Here is a 15742-nt window from a genome sequence, read left to right on the forward strand (position 1 = left end):
AAAGGCCCAGCACTAAGAAAGTGGTTCACCATATTTGCCTCCAGAAGGAGGATATTAGAGGACAGTAGTAAAGCATGTTAGACAACGTGCCTTTACCAGTGGTGCAGGACCAACAATTATAAGAGGTGAGCAGGCCAGCACGATGCAACTTCCATGGTGTCCAAACTGCTCTATGTAACACAAAAAAGGCCGTCTGGGTGAGACTGGAGGACAGTGAGATGCGATTGGAAACCTTCCACACATAGGACCACTTCTCCATGATCAGTGTGAATGAGAATTCAGAGGACCATACAGAGTATAGACTGGTAAGAGAGTGAGAAGTAGCAGAAGAAGCTTTGAGTAATTTATAAAAGCAGGAGGCTAAATGATCTAAATCACCATATGTCTGGTAAATCTTAAGGGCCTGCAGCAACTTCGTCCTGCTTAAAGCATCTGTATAAATGTCTTGTAATGCGTTGCGGAGTTGAAGCCAAGCATAAAACTGTGAAGTAGGGATGTGCAGACAAAAAGTTTATGTTCATAAGTCGAAAAGGGGGGTCAATTTCGGTCAATATGGACATACAATTTCAAAAAAAGACTTAAAACCTGGCTTTTCGAGCAAGCGTTCAAATCATGATAATAAATCACATCAACTTCCACACACCGGCAAATAATCCATCCAAAGACTCTCAATCAAGCCCGAAACATAACACTTCACATTCAAAGATAATTTTAAGTTTCCCATTCTTCCTTTATGTTTTAAGTTATTTTACCCATGTATTCTGTTCCAAGTTTTTAAGTCCCTGTTCTATGTAACTTGCATTCTACATGCATGTCTTGTTCAGTTATAATGTAAACCGAGCTGATATGCAATCCTGCATGAAGCCCGGTATATAAAAATGTTAAATAAATAAATAAATATGGAGAATTCCATGTTGAGTCTATGTCCATACGTGCACTGGTTCCCTAAATAAAAATTTAAACCCCTCACCCTCCTTAATCCCCCCCCCAAGACTTACCAAAATTCTCTGGTGGTCCAGCAGGGAGTCAGGAAGCCATTATTCTATTCCTTTGCGAGGAGCACGTGACGTCCGCGTCACGTCGGAGTGACGCGGCCGTCACGTGGTCCACCGCGGTTCCGCTCCCGGACCCCTCGTTGGACACAAATGGAACTTTTGGCCAGCTTGGGGGGGCCTCCTGACCTCCCCAAGCTGGCCAAAAGTTCTGTTTGTGTCCAACGAGGGGTCCGGGAGCGGAACCGCAGTGGACCACGTGACGGCCGCGTCACTCCGACGTGACGCGGATGTCACGTGCTCCTCGCAAAGGAATAGAATAATGGCTTCCTGACTCCCCGCTGGACCACCAGGGAGTTTTGGTAAGTCTTGGGGGGGATTAAGGAGGGTGAGGGGTTTAAATTTTTATTTAGGATCAACGATCGCGATTTCCAACGTATTCAACATAGCTATGTTGAATAAGTTGGAAATCCGATCGTTTTCGCCTCATCACTTTTTTAAGTTAAAAAAAAAAAAAGTAGCGTTTTACATATAAGTTCAAAACGAATGCACACCCCTACTGTGAAGTTGGCAAGGTGAATCGCAGTCACAACTGCTCAAAGGATAGAATAGCATTGTCCTGTATAATGGAGGAGAGGAACCAAATACCATGTGATTGCCACAAGGGCCATCTGACAGGATGGCCACCAATATTAATGGGTTGCCCCATATTGGCACAAACCAAGATAGGCTCCAGTGGCTGGAATCAGGTATCTGAATCTTATCAAACGCTTGAAGAGCTCTGTGAGTAGCACGTAAAATAGGGTTAAGTGCATGCTTAGGTGAGATCAGATTGGCGGGAAAGAATTCAGCAGGGTAGGGATGTATCAGATGGAGTTCTAAAGGAAGCCAACGAGGGATATCGGAAGGAGACGCATGGGACTTGAAAAAATGATATCCTTGTTGTAATAGAAAAGCCTGATGGTAGAAATAGAAATCTGGAAAATTAACCCCTCCCTCTTGGGATGTTTTTTTCAGCTTGGACAATGCTATTCTAGGGGTCTTATTATTCCTTATACCTTATATATTATACCTTAGCAGAATTACACTGGCTTCCAATTGAATACATAGTTCAATACAAAACACTTTGTACAATTCACAAATTGATTCATGACGAAAAAGCAGAATGGCTGAACACAGCCCTACGTGTTCATGTCCCACATAGAAACCTGAGATCTGCCAACAAAGCACTCCTAACCATTCCGTCCGTTAAAACAGCCAGACTGACCCAAGTGAGAGATAGGGCTTTATCATTAGCTGGACCAATACTATGGAACACCATGCCCTTAGAAACTAGACTTCAGAGAGATTTTGAACTTTTCAAAAAGAGTTTCAAACAAGCCTTCTACAAAGAGAACGGAGAATAGTGGAATATGAAATCTGGCAGCAGACCATCAGCATGCAGCACCCTGTATTGTGCATTGTGTGTCTTTTAAAACAAAATATACATTACAGTAGAATTATACACGTAACTAAGACTGATAAACGTAGAAAAGGACAAGATTTATATCACTATACAAATAGTATTTTTATGAAACTTTGTTACCGAAATTTAATGGCACTCCCTAGTGATAGTACTAATCGACACAAGTAACCATAGATATATTTATGTGCCTCACTGTATACCGTTGTGATGAAATACAACTGAACAACGGTATAGAAAAATGTTTAAATAAATAAATAAATTCCATAAAAACCAAACCAGTAATCGATCCACTTGTGCATAAAAATCCGTGGCGAAAAAAGCTGGGATCATTGAAAGTTAATATGTAATTTTAGGTACTAATACCATCATAATTGTGTCTAATCTGTCCCACTATGAAAGGTGCAGAGGAGACCAGCGTAGAGAGGCATCTTGCACTTGTTGCAATACCTGGGATTCACAACTGCTAACCGTGGTGAAAAAGCGGTGTAGAATTGAACCCCCAAGTATTTAAGACCCTTGGTCACCTTTTGGACAGGAAGGTGGGATAAATCTGCTAGAGAACCCAATCTATTTAGGGGTAACATCTCAGTTTTATGCCAGTTGACCTTGTAACCAGACACCTTCGAATATCCAGAGATTAGATGAAAGAGAGAGGGAAGAGAGGATTCCATTTTTTTTAAGGAGCAACAAGACATCGTCCGCATAGGCGGATAATTTATATGTTTTGGCTCCAATAGTAAAGCCTTCAATAGCGGGTGTTTGTGTAATAGCCAAAAATAACGGTTCCAGAGCCAGGTAAGGCCATTACAGAAAGACTAGATGAATTCTTTGCTTCCGTGTTTACTAATGAGGATGTTTGGGAGATACCAGTTCTGGAGATGGTTATCAGGGGTGATGAGTCAGACGAACTGAACGAAATCACTGTGAACCTGGAAAATGTAGTAGGCCAGATTGATAATCTAAAGAGTAGCAAATCACCTGGACCAGATGGTATCATCCTAGGGTAGTGATGGAACTCAACAATGAAATTTCTGATCTATTAGTTAAAGTTTGTAACCTATCATTAAAATCATCCATTGTACCTAAAGACTGGAGGGTGGCCAATGTAACCCCAATATTTAAAAAAGGATCCAGGGATGATCCGGGTAAGTATAGACCAGTGAGCCTGACTTCAGTGCCGAGAAAAATAGTGGAAACTATTCTCAAGATCAAAATCATAGAGCATATAGAAAGACATGGTTTAATGGAACACAGTCAACATGGATTTACCCAAGGGAAGTCTTGCCTAACAAATCTGCTTCATTTTTTTGAATGGGTTAATAAACATGTGGATAAAGGTGAACCAGTGGATGTAGTCTATCTTGATTTTCAGAAGGTGTTTGACAAAGTCCTTCATGAGAGGCTTCTGAGAAAACTAAAAAGTCATGGGATAGGAGGCGATGTCCTTTCGTGGATTAGAAACTGGTTAAAAGACAGGAAACAGAGAGTAGAAATAAATGGTCAATGTTCTCTGTGGAAAAGGGTAAACAGAAGAGGTGGTTAGTGCAGTTAGTGTAGCTGGGTTCAAAAAAAGGTTTGGATAAGTTCTTGGAGGAGAAGTCCATTAATGGCTATTAACCAATTATACTTAGGGAATAGCCCTGCTATTAATTGCATCAGTAGCATGGGTTCTTCTTAGTGTTTGGGTAATTGCCAGGTTCTTGTGACCTGGTTTTGGCCTCTGTTGGAAACAGGATGCTGGGCTTGATGGACCCTTGGTCTGACCCAGCATGCCAATTTCTTATGTTCTTATGTTCTTAACAGTGGAGTGCCTCAGGGATCTGTACTTTGACCGGTGCTTTTCAATATATATATAAATGATCTAGACGAGTGAGGTTATCAAATTTGCGGATGATACAACATTATTCAGAGTGTTACACTGGTACGTGGAACCAAGGCCAGTGACCGCTTACCAGGCCTCACATTTCTCCAGTGGCGTTGGCCATGCCCCTGCGCGCGCGGACTTCCTGGTCTGTTGTAGGGCCATGGGCGGGTCCTAGCTCCGCAGTGTGCCCTGATTGATGGAACTATATAAGGAAGTCCCTGCCTGCACTTTCTTGCCTTGGCAATCGGGTCGACACTGTATATTGTGTTCTAGTTTGCCTCCGCGTTCACAGTCTTGTTCCAGCCTTGTTCCAGTATCCTTCTGGTCCAGCGGCTTCTGTTCCTGCGTCTGTCTGTACGTCTTCCCAGGTAGTACCCTCGGTCTGTCTCTCTGGTACTGACCTCGGCCTGTTCCTTGACCATCCTGTCCGTTGCCTGCATCCTGACCTCTGCCTGTCTTGTGACCTCGTCTGACTTCCGGAACCTGACTTCTGCCTTGTTGACTACTCCTCGGACTGATCCTCGGATTCTGACCTCGGCTGCTATTGACCACGACTCCTGATTCTGGCTCTGTCCCTTGCCTTGTCATTGCCTACGCTGTTTGGGCCTTCCTTGCCTCTCCAGGCCAACAGCATGAAGTCTGACCGCGATCCCTTGCTGATCTTGGGCACGCCTCTCTACTACCTCTCTGGGAGACCCTGCGAGCCCCATCTAAGTCCAAGCGGCCTGGGTCCCTACGGGCTCCACCCAGGGGGACCTCGGGCTTCCAGTGGTGAAGCTCATTCTAGCCTCTGTCTCCTCCTGTGCTCCCCCCCTGGGGGCAAGTGCTTTCTGGTCCCTACCAGGTAGCCGTTCTCCACTGCTCCAGGACAAGGGCCCACCTTCAAGTGCAACAGCAAAGAGTTCAGAAATCTTTATTATTGCCAGTGAGTGCAATGTCTGATTTCTGCCTTTTGAGAAAAACAGAACCAGTTAGCATAATAAAACTGAGAAGCAAGGATTAAGTTCCTGTAATGTTCAGTGATGTTCGTTGGTGTCGCATTCCTTTGTTTTCACCTTTTTAAAAGCCTCAATTTGCATTTCTCAGTTACATTAATGCTAATTAATAGGCTACAAGGTGAGTACTTTGATCCAGTCCATGCAGTTTTTGGTTTGTTTTTTTTCAAATTGCTGGTTGAGCTGGCAGACAAACTGACTAGCTGCTGGAGATATCTCATCAATACATTTGCCATTTCTGATAAGTTGGTTGGTTTGTAAAAAACTGAAAGATGAAACTTGCTGATGCTATACCTGCCTGGTATGAAGTAGAGGTTTATAAAGATAGTCAAGTATTCCAGACTCCTTTGGGATTTGATTCCATGTTCAGTTATAGTACTCAAAAGTCTGTTAGAATGTTTCTTTGGGTATTGCTTCTACAATATGAAATTTTAAATGCTTATAGCTGTCATCATATCCTCCCTCCCTACATAAAAAAAAAGCCTGATATGCACATGGCATATTAGGGTCATCTGCAGGCCTTCATCTCTCCTCTGCATCCCTCCCCTGTTCCCAAATCCAACCTTCCTTTTTCTTTCTGTTTCAATTCCCATCCTCTATCTCAGTGGTCCCCAACCCTGTCCTGGGGGCCCGCCATCCAGTCGGGTTTTCAGGATATCCACAATGAATATGCATGAGAGAAAATTTACATGCACTGCCTCCACCACATGCAAATTTTCTCTCATGCATATTCATTGTGGATATCCTGAAAACCCGACTGGCTGGTTGGCTCCCAGGATAGGGTTGGGGACCACTGCTCTAACTTGCATCTCCATTCCCCCTCTATATATCTCCCTTTCTAATAACACTCCTCATTTCTGCATCTCTCTCTCTCTCTTCCTCCATCTCCCCATTTAATATGTCCTTGCCAGTCTGAATCTGGGATCTACCATACCAGCAGCCAGGACTGATATGTAGCCTCTTCTTACAAGGGTAATCAGGTTTCTTTCCCCATGTAGGCCCGACTTGGCTGTAGCAATGACCTACTCTTTCTGAGGATGCTGGGCAATAAAGGAAGCTGTTATCTATTGTAAGTACTGGACTGCATTGACAGCTGCTGCTTCCTGTGCAGACAGATGGCGTTTCTTCCTCCTGCAGGCCAGGCAAGACCATACCAATAGCTTTATTTAGCCAAAGAGGCTGATAGTCTCCTCGTCTCATGGGTGTTTGATGGTAAGAAAACCACTCCTCGGTAGTAGAACCGGCATAACCAGAGTGGAGGAGTAGTCTAGTGGTTACAGCAGCAGGCTATGACCAGGGTTCAAATCCTGCTGTCACTCCTTGTGATCTTGGGCAAGTCACTTTTCTCTCCGTTGCCTCAGGTACAAAATTAGATTGTAAGCCCTGTGGGGATAGGGAAATACCTATAGTACCTGAATGTAATCTGCTTTGATGTCACTCTTAAAGTTCCGAAAAGCAGAATATTAAAAAGTCTAAAATAAAAATAACCTGCCTGTGGAGGACACTGCTGTGCTTTATAATCATGTGAGATATTTAAGTAGACTTTGCACTTAAACTACTATGAGCTTGCTTTACAGCATGCTCAAGTACACCTATATGCATGCACACTATATACAATATGCATAAATCTACCCAAATTGTTCATGTATATAAAAGATGTGCAAACAGGGATTTCACTTGAAAAAGCAATGTGAACCACTTATAAGAAATTATGTTTAATGATTTGCTTGATATGACATCCTATAAATAGGCACTGTTGTCTGCACCATTTGATTAAGAGTCTTGTGTCCTTAATGGAATCGTGCCATTTTGTTTATAATCATAAGTCCAAGGTAAAACCTATTACTGAAAGTCCTAGATATATTTTTTTGGGATTTTTTTCATATGCACTTAAAAAATCGTTGCAAAGCTTAGTAAAAGTTGAGTACTTATCTTTTAAACCCCAGGTAGATAGATTCAGCTTTTAAACTCCAATTGCTTTTATACTCTGCTCCAGGGTCAGATATAGACTTAATAGCCTAAGTAGGCTTTTCTCCACTGCTGAACCTTCCATGGACCTCTGACGAAGATACAACTTCAAAATGCTGCAGTGTCGAGTGATGAATTTGAAGACAGTGGTTTGAAAATAACCAGCAACTGTGGACTCTTTAAAAAAAAAAATAATAAAAACCCTCCCGTAAGCAGCCTATAGTTTAATCTATCTACCTGGGGTTTAAAAGATAAATACCCATTTTTTACTAAGCTTTGCAATGATTTATTAATTCACATATGAAAAAATATTTAAAAGAAATATATCTGGGACTTTCAGTAATAGGTTCTACCATGGACCTATGATTATTAACAAGATGGCATGTTTCCATTAAAGACTCAAGACATTTAATCAAATGGTGCAATCAACAGTGCCTATTTATATGAGATCACCTCAAGCAAAGCATTAAACATAATTTCTTATAAATGATTCGCATTGTTTTTTCAAGTGACATCCCTGTTTGCATTATTATTCTTTTTCACTTTTTGGGTTTCTGCTTTTGTATTGAAAAAGATATACGGCATGTATTTTCAACATAGCCAGATACGTTTTGACTTATTTAGTTAAATGATAGCAAAAAACAAAGTCTCAAGAAACATTATTTATCTGGCTAAGCAGCATTGTTTAAGACATATCCAGCTAAGTAAGATAGCCAGATAAGTAAAAGAAAAGCACTGCTTAGACAGATAAATAAGATAGCTGGATAACTAGCATTTGAAGACTTATCCAGCTATCTTTCTTATCCGCCTAAGTATCACTTTTTAATACTTATCTGGATAAGTGGTAGGAAAGCTGCTACTTACTTACTTACTTATTTATTTATTTATTTATTTATTTATTTATTTAAAATCTTTTCTATACCGTCGTTAAGCGGGTGCCATCACAACGGTTCACAATAAGGCACAAAAAACTATGTTGAGTAAAGTGTCTAGAATTCTAACTCTTAAACAGGTGCCATCCAAAATACTGTAACATTATATCATAATAAATACTATTTGGTGAGTGTTATAAGTCAAGTCTAGTTTTTCTAACTCTGCTAAAAGTTTGGTGTTATTTATTTATTTATTTATTTATTTATTTATAGTTCTTTGTTGTTTGAGATAAAGGAAGAAATTAGAATATAGGAGAGAATTCACACTTTAAGAAGGAAGAAGTGTGTTTGTGTGGGTGTTTGCTTGACCGCACCTAACAGTTCCCTGGGTTCTACTCTTGATTCTCTTTGTGATATGCTTGCTTAAATAGCCATGTATTTAATTTTTTTCTGAATGTTTTGATGTCTCTTTCCAATCTGATTTCTACCGGCATGGTGTTCCATATTATCGGTCCTGCTAGGGATAGGGCCCTGTCCCTTACTTGTGTTAATCTGGCTGTTTTGACTGACGGAATAGTTAGCAGTGCTTTGTTTGCTGACCTTAGATTTCTGTGGGGGGTATGTAAGCGGAGGGCTGTGTTCAGCCACTCTGCTTTTTCGTCGTGTATTAATTTATGAATGGTGCATAAAGTTTTGTAATGTATTCTTTGTTCAATGGGTAACCAGTGTAATTCTATTAAGGTTTCAGTGATATGTTCTCTTTTACTTTTCCCAGTTAAAATTCTTGCCGCTGAGTTTTGTAGAATCTGTAATGGTCTTATTGTGGTATATGGCAGGCCCAGTAGGAGGGCATTACAATAATCAGTACTGGAGAAGATTAAGGCTTGTAAGACTGATCGGAAGTTGGTGGGCGTTAGTAGTGGTTTTAATCTTCTGAGAGTCATAAGTTTGGTGTATCCTTCTTTTACTTTTTGAGATATATGTTGTTTCATACTTAATTCTGGGTCGATTATCACTCCCAGGTTTCTTACTTTCTCAGCTAGATGTATTTTTTGGTTGTTGTTGAGTGTAATTGGGTTCTGGATGATTGTTATGTTTTTTCATTCTAGGTGTAAGAAATCGGTTTTATCTATATTGATCACTAGTTCCATTTGGTTTAGTCAAATAACTCAAAATGGATCCAGATAAGTGGCGTACCTCTGCATTGGGTGTGTATTTGTGCCCCTAATTTTAATCATTTACATGAGGAAATTTAAATCGTGATTTTCCTTTGCATTTCTTGGCTTTTTACTCATGTAAATCATCCAATTTTATTACATATGCGTGTGAAGGAAATTATCAGTTTTACCATTTAATCCAACAGTTTGCCCAGACTATTTCTAGGTCAACAAGATGACCCTGATTCTTCAGCCTGAACTCCCCCCAGTTTATCCACACCCCTCACTCTATCAGTATTTTACTATAAAACATTTTATTCTGACAACACCAGATAATTAGCAGATATAAGTATGCACATTTAACAGTTGTACGTGCTTTGCTTTCACAGGTTATAAAATAGCACCTTATATGCGTAAATGTTGGCCCTGCCTCAGAATGTCCCTGGCGGGCCCCTAACCAAATAAATGTATTCACACACCATTACTTGTGTGTGTATGTTTGAGGTTTGTAAAGTATAATTTTTACATGTGCAACTCTTTTAAAATTAATCTTTATGTATTGTCGCGGGTTCATGCCATCGGCACTCTCCCAATTGTAATCCAGCTTTGCAGCTTCCCCCAATTCCATCCTTGAGACTCCCTAGGCCAGGTACTCCAGTCTCTATTGCCTGTACTTTACCATGTTTCTTCCAGGGTGTCAGAGCTATGGGTTCAGGTCCTCTCACCCCAATTGGTGAGCTGGGCTTAAACAAACATATTCCCAGGCTGTCCAACTAGTTTTAAGTCTCTACAGCTTTACATTATCAAACCACATCAGTCTCAATCTCATACTATAAGAAAGCAATTCTCGCCTTAATCCACCTGCATGCTGCTCACAGTTGCTTCTTGCACAGCTTAAGCTTGGCTGCGCTCTATTGATCTGGTTCACTTTCCACTGGAGTCTGCAGATAGGGTTTGTGCTTCCCCTTTCACTATGGCTGCAACTACATCCATCCTACGGCAATATTCAATTAATGCTCCTGACCTGCAGTCTCCATGAAGGTGTCCTCTTCTGGAGGGGTCTCCACACTTATCTCCCAAGTCCATCAGTTCCAGCTTGTCCTCAGGGCTGCTCAACATCTCCAGCTCTCTCCTCTGACTCTTCATCTGGCTTTAGTAGGACTCCTTTCTGTTCCTGTTCAGCCCCTCTTTTGGACAAGTTCTCACCCTTCTTCCACCATGCTTGGGTTCTCTCATCCTTTTGATAGGGCAAAACCCCTGTGCCTTCTGCGAGTTGGAGTCCACCTCCTATTCTGACTTGTTTTACATACTGGATCTCCTTCCCAGGTTTTCCTTACACCCTGCCACTTTGTATTCACCAGGGGAATATAATGCCCATCATAGTATTTTGACGAGTTATGTCTTAAATTGGGTAGTTTTTTTAAATGTGAACTTAAGTAGCTGTTCTCATTCTGAAAATGGTATATAGCGAGGGTCTAGTTTTTAAGATGATGTTTGTAGATTAAGGGCTAGGCTTTCAGTTTCAGCTATAACATTGTGTGCTGCCACAAAGAAATGCCAAGTTTGTAAACAATCTTTGGCCTTGATTGTCTAAGACCAGCTAGAAGCCTTGTGAAGGTGATGCTCACATCTTCTAGTGAAACACTGATTTACATAGAAATGACGGCAGAAGAAGACCAAATGGCCCATCCAGTCTGCCCAGCAAGTTTTGCACTTTTTTTTTTTCTCATTCTTATCTGTTACTCTTGGCTGTTAGTAACCTTTTGATTCTATTTCCCTTCCACCCCCACCATTAATGTAGAGAGCAGTGTTGGAACTGCCTCTAAGTGAAATATCTAGCTTAATTAGTTAGGGGTAGTAACCACTGCAATAAGCAAGCTATACCCATGCTTATTTGTTTACCCAGACTAAATAATTCAGACCTTGTTGGTTGTTGTCTTTATATAGATCTACTTTTCTTCATTCCCCCTGCCGTTGAAGCAGAGTTATGCTGGATATGCATTGAAAGTGAAGTATCTGACTTTCTCCCCTGCCGTTGAAGCAGACAGTTATGCTGAATATGCATTGAAAGTGAAGTATCTGACTTTCTCCCCTGCCGTTGAAGCAGAGAGCTATGCTAGATATGTGTGAAGTATCAGTCTTTCTCTCCTGCCATAGAAGCAGAGAGTTATGCTGGATATGCATTGAAAGTCAACTATGAGACTTTCTCCCCTGCCGTTGAAGCAGAGAGCTATGCTGGATATGCATTGAAAGTGAAGTACCAGGCTTATTTGGTTTGGGGTAGTAACCGCCGTAACAAGCAAGCTACTCACCGCTTTTTTTGTGAATGCAAATCTTTTTCCACGTTTCCTCTTGCCGTTGAAGCTTAGAGCAATGTTGGAGTCGCATTAACCGTGTGTATGTTTATTGAATAAGGGTATTATCTCCAGGCAGTAGCCGTTATTCCCGTGACGGCTATGTATTACCTCATACTGTGATCACAGCAGTCCTATAGCACCCAATTAGAGGGGGGAATGGCTGCCCAGCAGTGCAGAAATTATATACCAGCCAGAATCCCAAATTTCTAAACGCAATGATAATGTAAGTACACAATATAATCTTATGTATAGCAGACCTCATACAAGGCATACATATTTCATGCTAATTAGCATTAGTATACCGCAGTATAATCAAGGGCCAATAATATCTGCAAGTCAAACGTATTTTGAGTAAAAGAACATTTCAGCATAGATCATACATATATATATAGGGGCGGATTTTCAGAGCCCTGCTCGCGTAAATCCGCCCAAAACCGGGCGGATTTACGCGAGCAGGGCCCTGCGCGCCGGGAAGCCTATTTTACATAGGCCTCCCGGCGCGCGCAGAGCCCCGGGACTCGCGTAAGTCCCGGGGTTCTCCGAGGGGGGCGTGTCAGGGGGCGGGCCCGGTCGTCGCGACGTTTCGGGGGCGTGTCGGCAGCGTTTTGGGGGCGGGTACGGGGGGCGTGGCTACGGCCCGGGGGCGTGGCCGCGCCCTCCGTACCCGCCCCCAGGTCGCGGACCGGCGCGCAGGAGGCCCGCTGGCGCGCGGGGATTTACGCCTCCCTCCGGGAGGCGTAAATCCCCCGACAAAGGTAGGATGGGGGTTTAGACAGGGCCGGGCGGGTGGGTTAGGTAGGGGAAGGGAGGGGAAGGTGAGGGGAGGGCAAAGGAAAGTTCCCTTCTAGGCCGCTCCGATTTCGGAGCGGCCTAGGAGGGAACGGGGGTAGGCTGCGCGGCTCGGCGCGCGCAGGCTATACGAAATCGATAGCCTTGCGCGCGCCGATCCAGGATTTTAGCCGATACGCGCGACTACGCGCGTATCTACTAAAATCCAGCGTACTTTTGTTTGCGCCTGGAGCGCAAACAAAAGTAGGCTGTTCGCGCTCGTCTGAAAATCTACCCCATACTGTATAGCAATGGTACCAACGTGTAGATAGAATAGCAGCATCTTAAGCAGTAGTATTTTTTACTCCTCTGCCGGAGGGGACGCTATCGCGCCATTTTTCAATAAACTGCAACCAATCAAAAATCAGGCTCCGCCCAGGAAATGACGCACATGGTTACTAGGTGATTTATAACAAAGAATACCATTCAATGGCCGTATTGAGCCCTTCAGGTTCTACACATCGTAAGTGGAATATCCAGTGCTGCTCCCTCAGATTGAGAAGTTTCTGAAGATCTCCTCCTCTCTTTGTAGGGAGAATCCGGTCAATGACCCGCCATTTGAGGTCAATAAATTGATGCTGGTTGTCGAGGCAATGCTGAACGATAGGTGCATTAATTTTGCCTGTATTCAAACAACTGCGATGTTCAATTAGACGTGTCCTGATGTGACGTTTTGTTCTACCAACATAAATTTTAGTACATGGGCAGACAATAATGTAAATCACGTGAGTAGAAAGGCAGGTAGAATGAAAATAAGCCTCATGGGTCGTACCAGCATTATCGATCCAAAAGGGGCCATCCAGTGATTGTGCACACATAGAGCATTTGCCACAGGCCCAGTGGCCGGGGGGTTCATCAGAGCGGATAGGTGCATCAGTGTATGTCCGGGTTTGAGTCAACAAGTCCCGAAGGTTTTTTCCTCTGCTAAAAGCAATGAGTGGAAATTCAGAAAAAATTTGATGGATCTGGACAATATACCAATGATCTCGGAGGATCTTGACAATATCTTGAGATCTGGATGAATAGCGGATAGTGCATACCAGCGGGGGTTCCGATCGTGCTCTATGTGTGCACAATCACTGGATGGCCCCTTTTGGATCGATAATGCTGGTACGACCCATGAGGCTTATTTTCATTCTACCTGCCTTTCTACTCACGTGATTTACATTATTGTCTGCCCATGTACTAAAATTTATGTTGGTAGAACAAAACGTCACATCAGGACACGTCTAATTGAACATCGCAGTTGTTTGAATACAGGCAAAATTAATGCACCTATCGTTCAGCATTGCCTCGACAACCAACATCAATTTATTGACCTCAAATGGTGGGTCATTGACCGGATTCTCCCTACAAAGAGAGGAGGAGATCTTCAGAAACTTCTCAATCTGAGGGAGCAGCGCTGGATATTCCACTTACGACGTGTAGAACCTGAAGGGCTCAATGCGGCCATTGAATGGTATTCTTTGTTATAAATCACCTAGTAACCATGTGCGTCATTTCCTGGGCGGAGCCTGATTTTTGATTGGTTGCAGTTTATTGAAAAATGGCGCGATAGCGTCCCCTCCGGCAGAGGAGTAAAAAATACTACTGCTTAAGATGCTGCTATTCTATCTACACGTTGGTACCATTGCTATACAGTATATATATATGTATGATCTATGCTGAAATGTTCTTTTACTCAAAATACGTTTGACTTGCAGATATTATTGGCCCTTGATTATACTGCGGTATACTAATGCTAATTAGCATGAAATATGTATGCCTTGTATGAGGTCTGCTATACATAAGATTATATTGTGTACTTACATTATCATTGCGTTTAGAAATTTGGGACTCTGGCTGGTATATTACCTCATACTGTGACATGCATGTTTTTTTTTAATTTTACTTACATGACACAAATAATATATAACTTGCAAATTATGGTAATCAGTTTGGAATTTTTTGCAGGAAATCCAGATCTGAAAGATAAAGAAGATCAGTTTGGTCGAACTCCTCTCATGTATTGTGTTCTGGCAGACAGAATTGACTGTGCTGAGGCTTTGCTGAAGGCAGGGGCAAATGTTAATAAAGCTGACCAGAGCCAGAGGACAGCTCTCCATCTAGCTGCACAAAAGGTCAGTGAAAGAAAAGCAGCTCAGTTAAGAGCTCAAGCTTGTTGTCATATCCAGTGCACAGCTGGTGATGCTCTTGGCTGAAGATTCATTTTTACATTTATCCTTTATAGAAATTTGATAGATAATTGAGCAATAAAGTGAAGGAAAGGAAACCATTATTTGTCTGATATAGACTTGTAAGAATAGGCAGTCTGGAAAACTGGCCTATTTTTATAAACCTTGAAGTTCATACTCAAAAGCCATGCAGATGGAGAACTCACAAGACAAACACACAAACTCCTGGTTTTTGCCTGCCTTCTGACTAGCTATTGAATACAAAACATACAAACTTCTGTTTGGCCAATAGGTGGTGTATTACTGTTACAGGACCTAGTGTATTATTTGTATTGCTGTTTGGTTGCTGTTGCTGTTGCTGTTTGGGTCCTGAGAATTATTGCTGTGATTTTATGGTATGGCAATGTTCTAGGCATCTTTCTTTTTTTTTTTTTTTTTTTAATAATTAGATTCAGATTGCCACACAATTTTCATGCTTGTAGTATCAGTGGACTGTTTCCTGTGTCAGTTGGTGCTGAGCCTTTCAGTGTTAGATGCAAAAGTAAGAAATTTGTTGATAATACAAATGGAAGGTCCACTGTGGTTTTGACTGATTGACCCAGGGTTAACTGCTCTGAGTTAGATTTTAATCCTAATTATAAAGTTTTAACTATTTTATTTCCTTTTTACTGTTAATTTTACATTATTATTTAATGCCATTCTGAACTTGAAGGGAAGGAGAGAAAAGTCTGCTACTCCATGAACATTTTGTTTTATTACTAGTTCTTATAAATGTGAAAGATGTTTTTTTCCCCATGTACACTGGATTTACCAAGGCTGTAACTTAATTATTCCTGTCAGTGTGTAATTCTAATGGTGAATCAAATGTGGGAAGCTGTGCTAAATCAATTGAACAAAAATAATGCAAGGTCTAAGTTGGAAAGATTTTAAGGTGGCTCTACTAATTGAAAGTTGTATTCTGAATTAACTGATTTAAGGAAGTAATGGACACTTGCTGTGTGAATAGATAGCCTTCTATTCTATTATATTACAAAGTTTCATACTAGATGTGTTTTTTGGTAGTAAGTGTT

General features: G+C 41.7%; 1 protein-coding gene across 9 annotated transcripts in view; it reads left to right on the forward strand.

Annotated features, from left to right (window-relative positions):
* The window catches only part of INVS (inversin), a 1037426-nt gene that overhangs the window by 99383 nt on the left and 922301 nt on the right, over nt 1-15742 (forward strand). For 8 of the 9 annotated variants that reach the window (XM_029589897.1, XM_029589895.1, XM_029589896.1 and 5 more), the window contains one exon: nt 14452-14618. In XM_029589897.1, coding sequence (XP_029445757.1) covers nt 14452-14618 — 167 coding nt within the window. Of the gene's footprint in view, nt 1-14434; nt 14619-15742 lie in introns of all 9 variants that reach the window. The other variant, XM_029589901.1, reaches the window with a different exon arrangement.

The sequence above is a fragment of the Rhinatrema bivittatum genome, chromosome 2 (assembly GCF_901001135.1).
Source record: "Rhinatrema bivittatum chromosome 2, aRhiBiv1.1, whole genome shotgun sequence".
In the NCBI taxonomy this organism is placed as follows: domain Eukaryota; kingdom Metazoa; phylum Chordata; class Amphibia; order Gymnophiona; family Rhinatrematidae; genus Rhinatrema; species Rhinatrema bivittatum.